At 38.8% G+C, this 18,947-nt stretch overlaps 1 protein-coding gene across 2 annotated transcripts; it reads left to right on the forward strand.

Moving 5' to 3' along the window:
* Positions 1 to 885: 885 nt before the first annotated feature.
* casc3 (casc3 exon junction complex subunit) lies at positions 886 to 17,752 on the forward strand. 2 transcript variants are annotated; one of them, XM_079603865.1, is made up of 13 exons: positions 886 to 1,146; positions 1,993 to 2,017; positions 2,247 to 2,302; positions 5,255 to 5,461; positions 6,963 to 7,108; positions 7,266 to 7,442; positions 8,896 to 9,728; positions 9,812 to 9,873; positions 10,627 to 10,735; positions 10,889 to 11,005; positions 12,466 to 12,671; positions 16,288 to 16,449; positions 16,780 to 17,752. In XM_079603865.1, the coding sequence occupies exons 1-13, from the start codon at positions 961 to 963 to the stop codon at positions 16,816 to 16,818; spliced, it is 2,325 nt and encodes a 774-aa protein (XP_079459991.1). In that variant the 5' UTR covers positions 886 to 960; the 3' UTR covers positions 16,819 to 17,752. The 2 variants fall into 2 exon arrangements, with proteins under 2 accessions (XP_079459991.1, XP_079459992.1); XM_079603866.1 differs by having other exon boundaries at positions 925 to 1,146; positions 2,250 to 2,302.
* Positions 17,753 to 18,947: the final 1,195 nt, after the last annotated feature.

Raw genomic sequence — 18,947 nt, forward strand, 5'->3', positions numbered from 1 at the left:
CAACTGGAAGCCAGTGGAATGAGATCAGAAGGGGTGCAATGCGGTTTCCTCTTTTTAGAGACATTCTTGTAGTTTAAGAGACTCCAGACACCCACTGAGTTTATTTTTAAACGATTGCTGTTCTTTAAACAAGAAATTATGAAGAAGAAAATGTTTATCTTTTTTCCATAAATTCCATATGCTCAGCTGGAATGTCTTGGTTAAACAAAAAACAAAAAAAACATGCTTTACATCACTGCAGTCATCAGTTTTAAAAGTATCAACCACGTATGTGAGATATGTGTGAAATAAGATATAGGGTTTCCTTACAAAAAGAACTGTGGCAACTAATACCACCATGATGCATAATAAAATATATCATACTAAATGGTAACCATAATTGTGTGCTGTGGTGCTCCAATGAACTTCAAAGAACACTATGGCACCTTTCCTAAATAGTATTTTATGATCTTTCCTTCTTTTTTTTTTTAGCTGGCTACAATGTTACTTAAAATGTGATACGTACTGAACTATATGTCTACAGTCCAAATCAAGGCAGTGCCGTGGTGTATTTTGTCCGGGGTTTTGCCTCAAAAAAGGTAACAAAAAGGTAAGATACTGACTTATCTACATTTTTTACCTTGATACTTCAAGATACTGAAAATAAATGGTACTTTATTGTTATCATGTAACTTACTTACCTCAAAAAATCGCAATGAATCAATAAATATTTCACAATGAAAGGAAAACAGTGATGTAACATGTTTTTTTAGACTTAGAGCCGCATTGTGTTTGTTATTACAGGCCGTGGGTAACTTCACAAAAACGAAACCGCGCAGAATGAATTTCTCATTCGTCACGTCACTGACTGAAGTACCCACTTGCGCGCGTCTCCTCCTCTGACGCACAAGAGGATATGACGAACTTACGAGCCCCCACAATTCCCCGCGCAGATCCGCTTTCCCTTCCTTGAGAGTTAAGATGGCGGACCGGCGGCGACGGAGACGGCGCGCCTCTCAGGACAGCGAGGAGGAGGACGAGTCCGCCTCGGGCTCCGAGAGCGGGAGATCTTCCTCGGCCAGCCGGAAGCCTCGCGCAAGAGACCCCGAGCCGGTCGAAGTGCCAGTGGAGCGCGTCGCCACCAAAAGAGACGATGAGTCGGAGTGTGTGAGTGTGTGGCTATAAATCTGCTTTTATAATCAGGGCCGATCTGAGTGTGTGCGGACTATAGTGTTTCAATCGCTCTAAACACTTTTAAATGTGGGTTAAGGCGTGATATAAACGCAGACGTTTCCGTGGGGTTTTCGTCTCCAGCCCTTGATGTAACGTTAGATGTTCAAGTGTGTAACAGTCGCCTATTCCTAGTGATTTTACAGAGATCCTGTGCAATCCCTGGTGTGTTTGTGTGGTTCTGTTTAAATGTTAATTTAGTGCTGATCTCTTTTGACCTTTAAATGACTAGCGTTACATCATTTAACCCAGTGGTCCTCCATCCTGGTCCCGGAGGTTCCCTTGCCCTGCATGTTTAGATGTCTCTCCTCTATCTTACACCCCTATCTTAACTCATCAGCTTAGTAGGCTCACTAAACAGAATTGAATTGGGTGTGTCCGGTTAAGGAGACCCCTGAGATGTCTAGGACCTCCAGGAGCAGGGCTGAGAAACACTGATCTAACCTGATACTTACTACTTGTGTGTAATTGCAAGTACATCTGGTTGGCTTGAAGATGCTGCATAAGACATTTAGGTTTTTGATAAGCAACCGGATGGCATTTGAGAGTCCTAGATATTTGGCTTCTGATCTGGTCTGTCACACTCTGACTCGTTCTGCAATGAGAAGAGAAAGATCTGCGGACCATAAAGAGGAAGTTCAGTATTGTTTTTAAACTGGATGTTGTGAATGATCAAGTTTGCCGTTGTTGGTAATTCTTGGGTTGGAGATGTAGACAAGGCTTTTGTTGATTTAAGTGTGCTTTGTTTGGCTGGATATTTTATTCTGATCTCTTTCTATTAAGGAAAGTGAAGATGGCGTTGGTGAAGGTGAGTGTATATCTTTCACTGTTTTTTTGTTATTGTAACCACAAGCTCGCAAGTGTCTGCTTTCAAATTATGCCTGTAGTCCAATAGGTTCATGAACTGCTACCACTTTAGTGTGGATCTTTGATTTCATGTTATTAATTGTCACTCTTGATGACTAGTTCTCTAGTCATATGTTATTTGCTCTCAGAAATGAACAGACTTGCTGAAATGGCTGACTTCTTTTCTTCAGCAGTGCTATCAGACTATGACAGTGCTGATCTGGAGGAGAATGGATCGCACACGGAGGTAAGTCTCTATGGCAACACAGTTTAGGGGGCGGGGGCACTCAATTAGTTCTGTAAAAGACAATGCCGGCGATGAATCCGTACAGATCCAGACTGGGCTGTCGGGCTGCTTGCTGGGGTGTGTGTGTGTGTGTGTGTGTGTGTGTGTGTGGGGGTACAGAATGTCTCCATTACAGGCAATCTGTTTAGTTTTTTGCTCAGTCGTTGTGAGAGCACTACCCTTTCTTAGTGGATAATTTGGATTTGAGAGAGTGATCATGGTTTAATTTATTCGTTTTAAATGTCAAGCTTGAAATGGACCTTCCTAATTTATGATTTAGGAAGAACTGATTTAGAAGAGACTCAGCTGGGGAGATTTTCGTAAGCATTAAATGTGGTTTGCTCCTCTCTCGGGACATTATGAGCACTGCCAATGCCGAACCCCATGCTGTTAGTGCATCTGTAGTCCTAGTCTAATTTTAGTAGACCTGGAACGATGCACCATCCACACTTTTTGCTACTCTTCCTCATGCAAGTAGCATTTTGATGAATGCAGGACTGGTCATCAGGTAATTTAGGCATATAATTAGAGAGCGCTCGGGTTCATTGGTTGTGGCCCCTGCCGAGTGGTTTGTAGATCTCAGCTCATCGGGTTCAGTCTTGGATGCTGATGTTCGCTCCACTTTGTTTGGTGTCCTAGCAACCCGATCGTTCAGACCTACGTAAAGCTGGCTTTCTTTCACTGCAGACAAACACAGACAGCTCACGGTTTCCGAGCTCTGTGTTTGGGAGAGATTTCATAACTGGAACAACCATGGATTTTTTTTATTCTTTTAAGTTGGGAATGAGTTTGTTTTGTAATAACATACTGTACCATGTCTTGTGGTGCAGATACTATATAAATAGTGAAAATAAACACATGAGATCAAGAACCTTTTGTTTGTGAAGTATTTAATTTACAAAATTCCTAAAAAATAAAACCATATCTCTCTATATTGTCCACACCTATTTCTGATTCCGTGAAATCAATTGATGATAATAGGATTTAGCTTTTATTTTTATATATTTCAGTTTTTTTTGTAATTTTTATTTAGATTTTAATTCCAGTTTTAGTAATTTTGGTACTTGAACATATTTCACTTAGGCAACATTTCTAATTGAATTTTTTATTTATATATATTTTTTTCATCCTTGTTCAGTTAACAAAAACGTTTTAAATAGGTTTACATTTTTTTGTATATTTTTTGGTTCAAATGTGCTGATATTTACGGAGCCCCTGAAGGGACCTTTGCAAAAATAAAAAATATACAGACTTTCGCGTGCCCACAAGAAAACGATCGCGCACTCACGCGTTTGCGGTTTGCGTTATAGTGTCAATACTACAAATGTGGGAATAGGGATGAGATGAGTGTGCTTGGAGCTGAAGCATACCTCCAGAGATTTGTCTTATTATAGGGAGATGAGATGGTCTGTGTCTCTTACCATCGAAGAAAGCATAACTGCTTACTTGGAGGCACATCTGCCAATGTAATGGCAGTGACGTCAGTGCACGCAGTTCAAAGTTTTATGACCGTCAGATTCTTGTGGAATATTAGAGTGTTGGTCTTGTGAATAAATGTTCTATGTTTGGTGTTATATCGCTAGTAAAGGTACAGTAGGACTGCATAGTTTGTGGACTGTGCATCACTTTATCTCTATTAGCTGCAAAGTCATTGTAGGCCGCAAAAAAACTACATTTAAGATTACACTAAACACTTAATTGTAATTTAATACATATTTAATTTATTAAAAATATTTTTATACCATCATTCATGACAAAGCGTTATATCATCATCATTAAGCACACAGCAGTTGACAACACTTCATTTATTTTAATTAAACAACATACAAATATTTATAATTAAATTCATGTTGTCTTTATTCATTAAAATGCATAATATCAGAGTTATATGCATACATGCAGTTACAATTCAAGTCTTATCATAACTGGTAAAACCTGAAAGTCAAAAAAAGAAAACATCTGTATTTTATACTTTAGACCATATACAATATCACTAAATATTACTATTAATATAGTATTAGAGTAGCACTTTTTAAATTTCGTTGTGACTATATTTTACAATGACAAATAAATTATTCTGATATTAAATACTATGGTAATGTCGCAAATGGATCCTGCCTGTTGCGACATTCCCTTCTTTGCATTCTCTTATAAAAATAACCTTTTTATCATAGTAAAATCTACATAGCATATCATTCCCAACAAAAGTATTGTTTAGCGCAAAACATGTTGAAGATTAGTGGACAGGCTGTCGATTCATTAAATAAGCTATTTATCCTCACATAATCCTCACAAAAAGGGTTCAGTGAAGCCTTCTCCATCTCCATTGATATCCATAAAAAAGTCAGACTCTGGTCTCCTTTCCTTTTTTTTGGCCGAAGGTTGCAGGCTTGTCTTCTAGTGGCTTTTATGCATCCAACTGTATCCATACTCTCATCTCATCCCTTTTCCCACGTTTGTAGTAATGACACTATAACGTAAACCGGAAATTGTAACGCGTGAGCATGCAAAAGTCTGTATGTGTATATATATATATATATATATATATATAATTTTTTTTTGTTGTTGCAACGGCCCCCTCAGGGGCTCCGTAGATATTTCTCTTGTCATACTTTATTTTAAGGTTGCGCTTGTTAGTGTAATTGCATTAAGTACGGAGTAATATTAATTGACAATGTGTTCTCTGGTTAGTTGCTTGTAATTATGCATAATTCGCTGTTTCTCTAGCAAGTACATGTAACGTGTAACAAGCACACTGTGAAATAGTGTTACCATTTGTTCTTGTAGTTTTATAGCTTTGTGGTTCTAAAAATTGTGAACGTACTTAAATGGAGATTGATATGCAGTGTGAGCATTTTGGTTTGTCTTTCCTGACCTGGGAATTTGCTGTTATTTGCCATTTGTGTTCCTCAGGGAGGAGAGGATGAGGAGGAAGTAGAGCACTTTAGCGACGACGAAGCCTCACGTCCTGCTGCAGAACCGAAGCCCGCTGCAGATGCCCCGACGGAAGAGCTTGTTGAAGCGGAGGAGAGGGATGAGGAGAGGGATGAAGAGGTCAAGGAAGTTAAAACGGATGAGAAGGAGAATCTAGCTGGGGAGCGACAGAGTGGGGACGGACAGGTATGGAAGAACAGAACATTGCGTTTTTTATAAACAATATAGGATGAGGCAATACCGTTTATGTTGCTATACAGTAGCCTAGCGAAGGACACCGAGTGAGCTGCTGCGGGGAAAGTGCACGATCCAATTTGTGCTAAATATGAAATATGCTTTATATCAAAGCCTTCAAAATAACTCGTAAGATTTAGTTAACGTGTATATTTTAACGCGGCTTGCCCCGTCAGATTCTCTGACAGATACATGTGCTAAAGCGTTTGAGGTGTGGTGTTTTCCTCAGTGTATAACTTGCATTTCACAGGTAGGTTCTCCATCTTTAAACGTTAAAGTCTCCACTAAACTTCACAGACTTTAGTGAACGAAATGTGAAATGTAGGCTAATATTACTAAGCTCAGATGAATGAATGTATTCTTCGTACCTGTTAACATTTAGTCTGTGCATTTGTTTTTTAGTTTCAAGTTTAATTTAGTGATTCTAACTTCTGCTTTAAAATGCATTATTTTTTGTTTATAAATTAATGTGGTTACAATAGAATGTAATGTGATTTTAACCCATATGCACATATGGCATAGATTGTTACATTCGCTATATTTGCTTTAATAGCCTTCAATATAAACTTGTAGGACAATATAGGGCAGAATTTCAAAACTTTTTTAAAATCCGAATACTAGAAAAAAGAGAATATTAGGGCTGTAACAATATATTGTCACAATTTAAAGCAATACAAAAATGCAATGATATGTACCATAGATGGTGAGAAACTATATTGTGTAATGTGTATAGTTCGCCCAAAATGAAAATTAATGTGTGAGAAACAGTTCAAGTTTGCAGAGTTTTAGTGTCTGTACTGCATTAATGTAGTATAATGCAATGCGGGAATATTTATGGGTCCTTATAATGCCAAATGTCTTATGTTACCTGTAAAAAGTGGCATATATTATTTTAAATATATTTAGTCGGTGGCAGAGAGCAAGCATTTTCGTCTACAATAATTCTGTATTTTCATCTTCAGAATCATGAATATTTTTATTCTGGTGTCACTATTGCTTTGGGTTTCCATCATCAAATTTAAGCCTATTAATTTCCACCCACAATGTAATACAAAATGTAGCATTTTAATCAACTGTGTAAAACATTTTTTTACCGTTTACCATATGTCCTGGATCGTATTGTGACGAGAGTTACAATTATTGTTGTAATTATTGTTACACCCCAGAGAATACATAGAGATGTATAGCGTATCTCTGTATTATTGAGGTTATGTTTTTTTTTTTGTTGCCCATGTTGTCCAGCCCTCTCTTTCCCTAAGCTAAATTTCTGGCAGGGTCCAGTTTCAGTGTGTGTGTGTGGCTGGAATGACCTTTAGTTTGAAACAAATAATTAAAACAGTTCTTGCACACAATGCCACAGGCTGGACCAATATGATGCTAAATCACACTGATGTTCTTAAATGTAAATAATTTGTAAGCCAATACTGCAGTTAAGACTCCTAAATGATTACAGGAAAGCACAGAGGACCCTGAGAATAAATCAGAAAGTATAGGCCAGAAGCTGGATGATGATGAGGACAGGAAGAATCCAGCCTACATCCCTCGAAAAGGCCTTTTCTTTGAGCATGACGTGAGAGGCCAGGCTACAGAGGAGGAGAGGTGAGAGGCCAGATGGATTCTTTCAGGGAAAATATACCTTTGCTACTATAAAATCATATTTTAATGAATGGAATTAGTTTAAGATGAGTTTCAAGTGTTGAATCTGATGCAAATGGTTGGTAATTCTCTCTTTTTCAATGCACTCATCTGTCACCAGGCCTAAAGGCAGACACAGGAAGTTGTGGAAGGACGAGGGCCGATGGGAACACGACAAGTTCCGTGAAGAGGAGCAGGCGCCAAAATCCCGCCAAGAGCTTATCGCTCTTTACGGTTATGATATCCGCAACGGCGCGGGGCAGAGTGATGGACGATCGTACCGCTCCCGAAAACCCAGGTGAGGTCATGTTTTATTTATTTTTTATTACTCAGTGGTTTCCTGAACAAATTGTGTCTGTCTTTAAATTGATTCAGTTATAATTAAGTTTCTTAATGATACATTTTTTTTTTATCTCTGCTAATGCTGTAAACTATATAGGGAGAATATAATTTACAGCATTAGCAGAGATAAAAAAAAAAATTGTTTTCGTTCAGTTGCTATTTATTTTTAGATAAATTAAACACTCAAATAACATTGTATGCAAACATGTAAGCTGCACATAAGGACGTTTTTGCATTAACTTCTAAACTTATGTTTTTACTCCAATTTGTTGTTAAAATATCATAAATAAATAATATCATAATTTTTATGACCGATATTTTAAACGTACATTTAATAAAAAAGACATCACTTACAGGTTAAGTAAAATATAATTATTTAGGCTGATATAGTGCATATTTGGCGAAAGAGTTGATTTCTCTAGCTGAATAACAAGCTGTGGACACTGAGGTAAATATAATGCTACGTGGGATATTGTCTACACATTTACTGTCTTTCCACAGTTGAAACACAGCGATTACACAAGATATAATACGCTTCAGTGTGTTGTACTGTATCTTTCAACATGCCTTCAGATGTTCATGTTTATTAGCAAGAGATGATCGCGTTCACATGCGCTCCACACGCCCCGCTGTTTAAACTAAGGCGCCTAAATAGTGATCTGTCATGTCACATTAAAGAGCGTCAAAATGGCATTTGTTTGAATTTCATGATAAAATGTTCATGATTTGAAAAATGACATTGTTTCTTATCGTTTGGCTAAAACACTGTATTCGTCTTGTACACATAAGATACGAAAATGTAATAAAACGTCAAGGAAGAAAAATGTTATGTTTTGTGACATAAGTGAGGTCTACCTCAACAATGGGCCAGGGCTGGGCGGGGCAGCAGGAGGCGTGGCGTGTTTGGTATGAAATGAGAGTATCGCGATGCGTACCGTGGGTGGTGCATTGTTTTTTTGGTTCGGTTTGAATATCGTTTCACCCCTAATATTTATATACTATTTAGATTTTATATACATAACATTTGTACATGCAAAGATCAGTAAGATTCAGAGGTCTTCCAGACTATGCTGCTTTTTTTTTTTTTAAGTAACTTCATACTTTTATCTATTAAGTATGCATTAAATTGGTCACGTAAAGTGCCAGTTACATTTATAATGTTAAAAAATGATTTCTATTTCAAAGGTGATATTTTTAACTTTCTAATCTGTCCTAAAAAGTATCAGGGTTTAAAAAATAATAAAGTAGCACAACTGTTTTTAGCATATTAGAATGATTTCTGAAGGAACATGTAACACTGAAAAGTGAAAATTCAGCTTTGACATCACAGGAGTAAATTATATTTTAAAATGTATACAAAAATGTTTTTTAAATTGTAATAATTTCACAATATATATATTTCATTGCAGATATTCTGGTTCACCCAGTCGGGAGCCTAGGCGCCACCGTGACGGAGAGAAGTCTGTCCGTACAACATGGCAGGGGCCTCCACCTGGCCATCGCAATAGCCCTCAGTCTGTTACCCTACAGTCAGGTCCACCTCCTGCTCCCCCTGCAGCACCCAAACCCTTCGGGCGACCCTCGACTCAACCTCCGCAGCGCAGCTTCCAGGGCAGTCGAGCCTCGGCGGCCCCCCACAGGACAGAAGGTCGAGGATACATGAAGCCCAGTCTAGACTGCCCGCCACCTCGAGGTGTGCGGCAACAGCCTGTGGAGGGTGAAAGGGGCCCGAGGCTCAGGGGCCGTGGCTCACATGCTGTTCATGCTGACCGTAGCCCAGCCGTGGTGGTGGAGGACATCCGCAGTGAGGAAGAGGAAGAGGGTGAGATTCCAACAGCCACGACTACATACACCGCTCACCACTACAAGACTGAGAGAGAAAGGGTTCCATCACCACGAAAGCAAGATCCAGGCCCAGTGATGGACGGGGGCAGTGCAGCCAGCCAGGTGCGAGAATCGTCTCCGCCTCAGGAGAGGCCGGTGGAGAAGAAATCGTACTCTCTTGGCCGGAGGGCGACGCGAACGCGGCCGTCTGATCTCAGTAAGCAGGCGTCGTTGGATGACTCTTCGCCCACGGTCCAGCAAACGCCAGCGCCAGCGAAGAGCGAGTCGTGGCAAGAGCAAAGTGAAGCAGGAACACAAGGTGGACTAACAGGGCTCGACCAGGACCTGGCCCGCCTTAGCCTGGCAGGGCAGAACTGGGCCCAGAGCCCACCCTCCTACCTGCAGGCTGAGATGAGAGGTAATTACTTTTTCTATAATTATGTTTTACAACCATTTTTAAGAAGAGTGGTTCTACATTTCCTGCATTTTTGTCCCTAACAGGCATCCGTGGTTCCATGCACATGGCAGGAGGCCCTCCACAGTACGGAAACATGGAGGATATAGTGAGTTAGCTGGTCCATCAATAATTGCCTACAAAGACTAAATAGAATTAGAAATCCATGTACCATATTTTCTGGATTATAAGTTGCATTTTTTTTTATCATCTAAAGGTGCTGTAACTTGCATTCCAAAACTTGTATAATAATTTGTCGGAAAACATGTGCAAAGTGCTCAGTTGGATTTGTTTCAATGCAAATAAATGTATTTAGGCTTTGTGTTTAATGAATGGCACTATAGCTAATTCAGTTCTGAATGCTGTTAAATTTAAAGCATTTGTTTTGGAGTGAGAGGAACTCACAATTTGTGTTTAGTGTTTATGATGTTTGTAAACGTACGACACAGCAAGCTCTTGTTTATCTGCGTCCATTTTGAGTGCAACGCCTACATCTCAAAATTTGTTTCTTTTTCGAAATGTCTGTTGCACTCAAATGAACATCACAATACGGAAGAAAACATCGGTCTCGGTTTCCATTTCATCACCACTTTAACACTGATCCTAGATGTTCCTCAGTAAAGGCCAATTCAGCAAATGTGTTTAGCAGTGAAAATGATTCGCACCTAGATCAATGCACAGCTGAAATGTACAAAGGACCTAAATTATAGAGTACAATTAAAAGAATGTTGCAGGGTGAATGCACACTTTGCATTTTGTGTGTCTAGGGATTCATTAAAATATCGTTTTTATAAAATAAAAAAGGACGCTGATTATAGATAAATTACAGCCTTGCATTTCATCAGTTATTTCTTGTTCTCAGGGTGTTGGTGGTGGCCGGGCTAAGCGGTATTCATCACAGCGCCAGAGGCCAGTTCCTGAGCCTGCGCCCATGCACATAGGAGTCATGGAGGGCCATTATTATGAACCCAGTGAGTGCAGTACTCCTTTTGGCCTGTAGAGGGCAGTTCTAATTTAAATGGGTCACCAGTGTGTCCTAAATTCACCTACTGAATGTAGTAATATTAATTGATTTATTTGTATGATTATCATACATGTAAGATAACTATCATGTCTTTGTGCAGTGTCTTTCCAGGGACCAATGTACGCGCATGGGGACAGTCCAGCAGCCCTGCCCCCTCAAGGCATGCTTGTTCAACCTGAAATGCACCTGCCACACCCCACCCACCCCGGACACCCAGGTGAGAGATGTGAACATCTGCTTAAAGTTGACTCTTTGCTAAATGCGTGTTACTGATCTTATTGGGAACAAATCGTCCATCCATGTTATTTCTTGATACTTTTGACTTAAAAGTTAGGGGCGATAAAACGGTATCGGTATTCATCAACGGTATTTCTTTTTGCTGTATCAAAAACGTACCGAACCGTGAATTTTGTGAACCATTACACCCCTACTTACAGATATTGCCTTGATTGTTCTACGTTTACGCCTTTACATTGCAAACATTTTGTAACATTTTATTTAAGTTCAAGAGTTTCTTTAACACTTTCTTTTTATCTTAACATAAGACATAAAGATATTTGTACTTTTTGACTGCTAAAACTAATATAATTTGTTGTTTGCCTTGTCTTAAAAAAAAAGGTTATAAAAAATGTCAATAATTATCGATACTGAACAATATGAAACATTATTTGGTGATTCATTGTTTTTAGCTATATCGCACAGCCCTACTTTAAGTCCCCCTGTGGTGAAAGTCAAGTTTTTAATGTTGTTTATATGTCTATGTGGTGTTTCTAATGTGTTTTAAGACAAACCATGTACAATACATAAGTCAACACCATTGCAGAGTATTTTCTCTTTAAAACTGCAGTGAATCAAAGACGGTCTTAAAAACAGTTTGAAATCGCTGGTGTTTCTTACGTCACAAACTACCTTGTAACCAATCACGTCAACATACGGGCAGGCTTTAGCATATCATTAACTATTCTCTGAAGCTGGGGAGTCTCAAGAGAAGCCAGATTATCACGGTGTATTTTTCAGTTGATATAAAAAATCTGGTACATTTTAGCAGTATAGCGGGTGAATGATGTATAATATGTTATGATGAACTAGGTCTTTCTCCACTGACGTTCTGAGTTGTTCAAAGCGTTTCTACGGATGCTGATTGTTAGAATGCAGCTGCCTGACTCTGAGATGGCGAACGGGAACATGGTTTGTGTAACATTAGCAACACATTAGCTGTTTGAAAAGTGAAGCAAAAGGCTAATCAAATGAATTACCGTTATGTCTCCCTTGTAAAGAGCGATACCATTGTGCAGCGTTTACCTCAGTAAGTTGACTGAGCGAGTGAATCTCTGAGCCTGTATGATTGTGGAGGTGGGGCTAATTAGCACGTTCATAGTCATTTCAAGATCAAGTTGACATTTTGAATAAAAATGCAGACTTCTCTCTGGTGATGTGTACAGGAATTCTCAAATAATTGTATCTGCTTAAACCCTGCCCCTTTCTTATAATCGACAGCAAGCTCGCATTCAGATCTGCCTTCATCCAAACAACCAACGGATAGAGCCAAGCCCATAAATTTAGATTTGTCTGTCTCTGTCATTTATGTATGATTCCTCATTCGTGTTGATTTTAATACCCCAAAAGGAAGCTTTGATGTAATTTCAACATTAACGTTTCAAATATTTTCTTTTTTAGGCTTGCATCCGCACCAGTCGGGAGGGCCCATTCCCAACCCGGCTCTTTACGCTGCCCCACCCGTTTCTATGTCACCCGGGCAACCGCCTCCACAGCAGCTGCTACCTCCACCCTTCTACCCTCCACCAGGTGTCATGACCTTTGGGAACACCAACTACCCGTACCCAGCCGGAGCTACGCTACCTCCAATGTACCCAAACCCCCAGGTGAGCCTGTTTGACTAAGTGTTATTTGCTTCCTGTGATCAGTGCTGGGTATGGGTGGAACGGTACACCGAAGTCTCGGTTCGGTTCAGACATCACGGTTCGGTACAATGGAGGGAAAAGCAAAACAAAAATGCAGAAGGCAAATTTTTTTTATTGTGCATGTCTCAGGCCAAAGAGCCATTTTTTCATTTTTGGTTAATGCATTTTTTTCCAAAAGAGCCACAGTAAAACAATTATATAAAATTATTATAAAGACATGCTTTTTTTCAATAAAATTTCAACCATAGTAATAATTAGGTCCATAGACGACTAAAAACAAACAAATATTCAGCAAACAATAAATAAGTTGCAACATGGAATTAATTGTGCACAACTTTCACTGTGAGGTTGAGTAACCAACTGATGAGCATAAATCATCTTCGTGTGAGAGAGAGAGAGTGAATGCACACAGTTCTTGCATCTATCGTTTACGTGAATACTCGACTTGGCATTTTGATATATTTCTGTTTATTTGGCCGTTTAGGCGCGCAACTGAAGACAAAGGCTACCATGCTTGTCCGTGTTGCGCTCGGAGTGCGCGCACAGCATCCTGTCAGTAGAGTTCAGTTCTCTTTCGCGACTTATCGCGCTTTTAATATTTCTTTTCAATATAAAGCACATCCTGCTCTTTTCTTTCTCAATCATTCGTTTTGTTATTAATAACTTTAAACAAAATCATCAACTGAAATCTGCACGGATTATCAAAAATAGGCTATGACACATTTATAGGACATAAGGGTCTCTGCGGCAAAAGTGAAAGTAGCCTACCAATGAGGGAATGTTTCGAAATGTCTCTTTGCAAAGCACCAGTTTCAATAAAAGGATATATTATATTTTAGTTTATAAAGCCTTTTACATTTTTGCTGCTGTTCTAAAAATCGGCATCAGTATACCTTAAATTGCAGCTGCTTGAATCCCAGTGCAGGAGCTGTAACATAGTGGTTAACGTTAGTTGATATCTGTGGTGACTCGTGACACTCGCGATCAGCACTGAACACGTACTTTTGCCAGTACAACTCAAATATTATCACACTTTTCATTAACTTCGGTTGGCTGTACAACAAGGGAATTGTAATTGGCTGCATTTTCTGCAGAGAGCCGATCTCGCGAGTTTTATTTATTTTTATACCGTGTATTCTCTGTGTAAATTCATGCACCGCGACGCCCATACCGTTTCGGTTCAATACAAATACATGTACCGTTCCACCCCTAGTACTGGGTGAATTACTTCAATTTATACAAATTACATTATGACAAATCGTAGTAATCTATTACACATTTTAGGTAATATAATCTGACTACTTTTGGATTGATTTTAGATTACTTTTAACCTAAGTTATCACATAAGTTTGAATAGGATAATCTTGTACCATAATAGCCTAAAACAATTTGTCGAATAAATCACTCTTTCTGTACAACCTTAAACAAGTTCAGGCAGTTAGACACCATTTGCAAATCACATTCCCTCTTTTTGCAAAGCTCTAAAACACATTCTCACTCACTAAAATGCATATCGCACTGATATGGACTTGTGTTGCAAAAAGATAAACAGACTGGCAGAAGTTAAACTACTACAACGGTTGTCATCGTTTACACACAACGACTCAAGATAGTTCACACTTAATTCTAATGATGTCATCAAAACAAGTGTACAGGTGCACTGAATGTTGATAGAAACAATCTGAGAGCGAGATGAGGACGAGAGCGAGATGAGGACGAGAGAGCGGGACAGTGTTAATCCAGCACAGCAGAGGGTTTTTCCTTTACCTGGCAAGAGACAACATTGCCTGTGATGTGGACAAATACCCCTTTTCCACCAAGGCAGAGCTGGTGCTGGTTCGGAGCCAGAGCCTAGTTTCAAATTGGTTCTTTGTTTTTCGACCACCAAAGCACCAGCTCCGAACCAGTAAAAGTGGTTCTTAAGTAGCACCAAAACATTGCTGGGGTAGAAGTAAGAACCGCTTGCGTCAGGGGCTGGGGGCGGGGTTAACGTGACCAACAAGACGAACAGAAACTTGTGACCGCCATTTTTGAAAATAGCTGCTAATCGAGCTAATAGCTGCTCGATTGTAATCTCCGTCTATGCAAGTTACGGCGAGCTGCACGAACGCGTTTGATTCGCAATTTTTGGATGCTGATGTAGGTTCACAAAGCCTTGAGCATGAATAGTAACGCAAAATCGCCATTGTTGATGTAAGACTTGTTCGAGATGCATCGTCGGAGCGGCGTGGACCGATCAGAGCTCCGGGAGTGTTTGGAGAACATACGACTCCTTGTGCTTTTGGATCGCTTTCGCAGTGCTTTGATGTCATGCGGCGATCGGTCTGCGAGAAGCCGAACCATCTCGAACAAGCCTGGTGTGTTCTTGTTTGGCGCTGCTGCGCTAGCGTTGCTGGGCAACATGAGATGTATACACAGTGACGTCAGATCTGGCTCTGTTTTGGCGCTCTAGCCTGTGGAAAAGCAAACTGGTTCTTAGAAGACCCGTCAGTAGAACCAACTCCGAACTGGCTCTAGCTCTAGCTCTGAACCAGCACCTGGTTCTTGCTGGTGGAAAAGGGGTAAAAGTCCTCAGGATGGAGACGTGATTCTGAGGCAGAATTAATCTCACTGATTTTGATTCGTAGTTGCACAATTCTTTTTAGTGTACTGTAACAAAACTTTGACTTTTGCATTTGGACTACTGTATTTTTTACAGTAAGCAAGTGGTGAATATACAGACATTCAGTACAATACTATACTTGCAGTGTATGCAGTATGCAATTTATTAACCTTACTACTGTAAGTTGCGATTTACTACATTGTTTTACGAAATTGCTAAATTTGTTTACTGTTTCAATATACTTTTTTTCTGTAACTGCATGCTTTGGATGCTGTTCTAAAATTGTATGTAGTGTCTAGGCAGTTTTCTGTAGTGTTTATATTTTGACTGGCTGTGTTTTTGATTTTGAGCACAGATAAAATGGTTTTGAGGCTATTTTATTTTGCCAGAAGAATCAGATGTAGTTTAAAGATTTGGTTTTGTGTTTAAGGTTTTGAGATGCGTTTTTAGCATTTCAGAAAAACAGTAATATAAAAACACAGCGAGACGGAACATTTATTCCATTCTTTATTAACATGAGGTGCATTAAACAATATTATGTCAGGGTTTCTCAAACTGGGATTTGTGAAGGTACTGCAGGTTTTTTTTAAATTGATCAATCTTAATAATAAATGATGATAAATTAAATCTTAAATGATAAGTTAAAATAGACAATCAAAAAACAAAATGCTTTACTAAAAGTATGAAATATTTTATTTATGCTGTGGCTACTCAATTGTGTAATTATAGCCGTCTGACTAGAGGCGGGTCTGTGTGTGCCATTTCAAACATGAATATTAGACCTATCTGGACAGAATAGGCTTTTTTTATACATCAATAAAAAGTAACTAGTCTTATGATCATTTTAAAACGTAGGCTAATTACAAGTATTTTCTTTTGTAATTTGAATACATATAATCAGTCTCTACCCCAGTCAATATCTCGATGTTTGTGCATCTGCATGATTGACTTCCTTCTGTGCGTCTCTCTCTTCAGGCACAGTCACAGGTCTACGGTGGTGTGACGTACTACGACACGATGCAGCAGCAAGCTCAACCCAAACGCTCCCCGCCACGGCGTTCCTCTCACCCCGTTACAGTCAGACCTCCCCCTCCGGAGGTAACGGCATATTACATTCAGCAAGGAGAGCTCAATCAGGTGATTTCTAATGCACATTGCTACCATATTGCCTGCTGTATGTATTAGTTTGTTCAGTATTGAATATTTAATGAATGATTATTTACTCTGCTTAGATTAACTAAAATGAATATACATTTTTCATATTGTACATTTCAGTCACAAAATACAACTTTGTTTGCTTGCACCAAGATAAACTACTACTACTAATAAAAAAATATATATGCAACATTTTTATATATGCATGTATATTTACTAATCTATTTTTTATAAGTGTGATCAAAAGGGTTGCCAGTTTACATTGCATTTCTGTAGAGTATTATATTAACAAGCTGATGTTCCATCCATCAGGACCAGAGCCGAAATCCCGCTGAGGAAATCCACTCCTAGCTGCCAGGGGGACGAGGAGGCCACGTGTCAGGACCAGCACCGCTTTTGTATAAATTGAATTCATCATTTAGGTTTTACCTTTTTAGTTTTATTATTATTTTTCCGCCTTGCTTAGTTTCACTGTCTTCATCCAAGGTTCTGTTTGCAGGTGGTTCCTTCCTGTTGTACTTCCATTCATAACCAGCTAAGTGTTTTACCGTTGTTCAGCTAGGAATGAAATATGCAGTCTTAAACAGCGAGACATTTTATTTTTCATTAGCTCCTGTATATCCCTGATGTCTCTGCTGACGGGCTAATTGAAATTGTGCCAGGCAATTTGACCTTTGAATCGAGTGGTTTAGTTGATTCTCTTACTTTTAAATTGCCTTTTGCTCTGTGCGAATGTTTTTATTAAAAAAAAGGAGAAAAGCACTACAACAAACTTGAGTATGTGAAAAGATGGACCCGCATTTTTAATTCTGAACCAGCGGTTAAGAGTCTGAAATCAGCCAGCGGACATCTGTCGTACACCTTCAAATGCACAAATCAAAGACCTTTTTGGGTCAGATTAAATCCCTTTTGCATGTTTGTCAGTTTAAGACTGTATCATTCTGACTGCTTAACTTGCCGTGATGGTGCTAGTCCCACTTCAAACTGGGCCTGAACCCCTCAAACCTCTTCTTTCCCCGTCAGTCTGGCTGTCCCTTGTATCTTTAACATTGTACTGTTGAATTCATTACTGTAAGTCTATCGGAGCGAACCGTTGACCTTGCCAGATACTGACCTACTTGACAGTGGAACTTGCTTGATTAGCTTCCTATTGTAAGTGTACATATTAAAGTATATTAAAGCCAGTGGTTTAACGAATAATACTAAGAACTAGTCATTTACGAAATGCTGTCAATATGAACAAAGCAAGCAGGGAAACCTAGCCAAGCCTCTTTGACTTTGAGTTTGAATTAAATTTTTTAAAATTAATTTGCCGTTATTTTATTTTAGTTTTTTTTTATAAATAGTTATGTTTGCAATTGTTTCCTTTGAGGCACACTGTACAGGCATGCATGGTTTTATAGATATATTTCTTTTTGCAATTCTTTGGCTGTGAGCTGTTATTCTTTGCCCCACTGTGGGAGTGCTATGGATGCATCTTTTTCAATCGTTCCCTTTATGATTGTGTCCCAAATTAAATCTAACGGTATAACTGAGATGTCGTCGTTCCCAGCGTTGTTCAGACATGGCTTGTAAAGACTATTAGAAGATGTTGTATTACTTTCTATGCCTTAAAGAGTTAATTGGTTTGACATATCTGTTTTTGTTTGATTAGACCTGACAACACTGTGAGGGCTTGTATGTTTCATAGATGTTTGAATAATATTAAGCGTTTCATTTTTTTTTGTTTTGTGGAGCAATGTCAGGAGATGAAATTAAACAAGAACTGAACATTCAATTTGTCCTGGCTATTTGGTTTGTTAATTGTGATTATTTTTTGTAACTCGGGATGCACAATAAATTGCATACCAGATTGTTTTTTTTTTAGGGTTTAATTTAAGCAGTGTCTGAAATTGTATAATATTTAAATCCACTTGTAGTATTTGAAAATGATAAACCAATAATTTTTAAATATCACAAGTTAATTTGTTGGTTTGTATTTATTTGGACTATCATTTTACAATTTTAATATCAGCCGTTTGTTTTATCCATAATTATCAATCTACATAGTTTTGCCTAGTTGTTGTTCCTTTATGCGGCTTCTGTTAAATTCTGATAAATGTCATTCAATTTTTAAAGACATTTCAAAATAAAGGTAACACATTTGAGTGTCCTTGTTACATGTAGGCTACTCACCATAATAACAGTAAATTATGCATAATTACATGCAACTTACCCTCAACCAAACCCTAATACTTACTAAGTAGGCTACATGTAGTTAATTAAAATTACTCCGTACTTAAATATACAGTTACAGTGTAACAATGACACCGTTAATTTAAATGAAGTGTAACCAAAATCAAATATGAGCAATATTATCAGTGGTATAAAGCATTCTAGTTTGTAAGAGAATGCTGGACTCTGCGTTGCCGCCTGTGGTTGTGTGCTAAACTCTGACTTTGCCAAAAGCGAAGCGTCGCCTTCTGCCGCGACCAACCCTG

This window comes from Phoxinus phoxinus, assembly GCF_949152265.1.
Source record: "Phoxinus phoxinus genome assembly, chromosome: 1".
Taxonomy (NCBI): domain Eukaryota; kingdom Metazoa; phylum Chordata; class Actinopteri; order Cypriniformes; family Leuciscidae; genus Phoxinus; species Phoxinus phoxinus.

Bases quoted from the DNA above. Each gene is read 5' to 3' on its own strand.
- casc3 (XM_079603865.1), top strand. From the start codon at position 961: ATGGCGGACCGGCGGCGACGGAGACGGCGCGCCTCTCAGGACAGCGAG. The intron at 7,109-7,265 runs GTGAGAGGCCAG...ATCTGTCACCAG, and splicing joins CAGGCTACAGAGGAGGAGAG to GCCTAAAGGCAGACACAGGA. The intron at 7,443-8,895 runs GTGAGGTCATGT...ATTTCATTGCAG, and splicing joins TACCGCTCCCGAAAACCCAG to ATATTCTGGTTCACCCAGTC.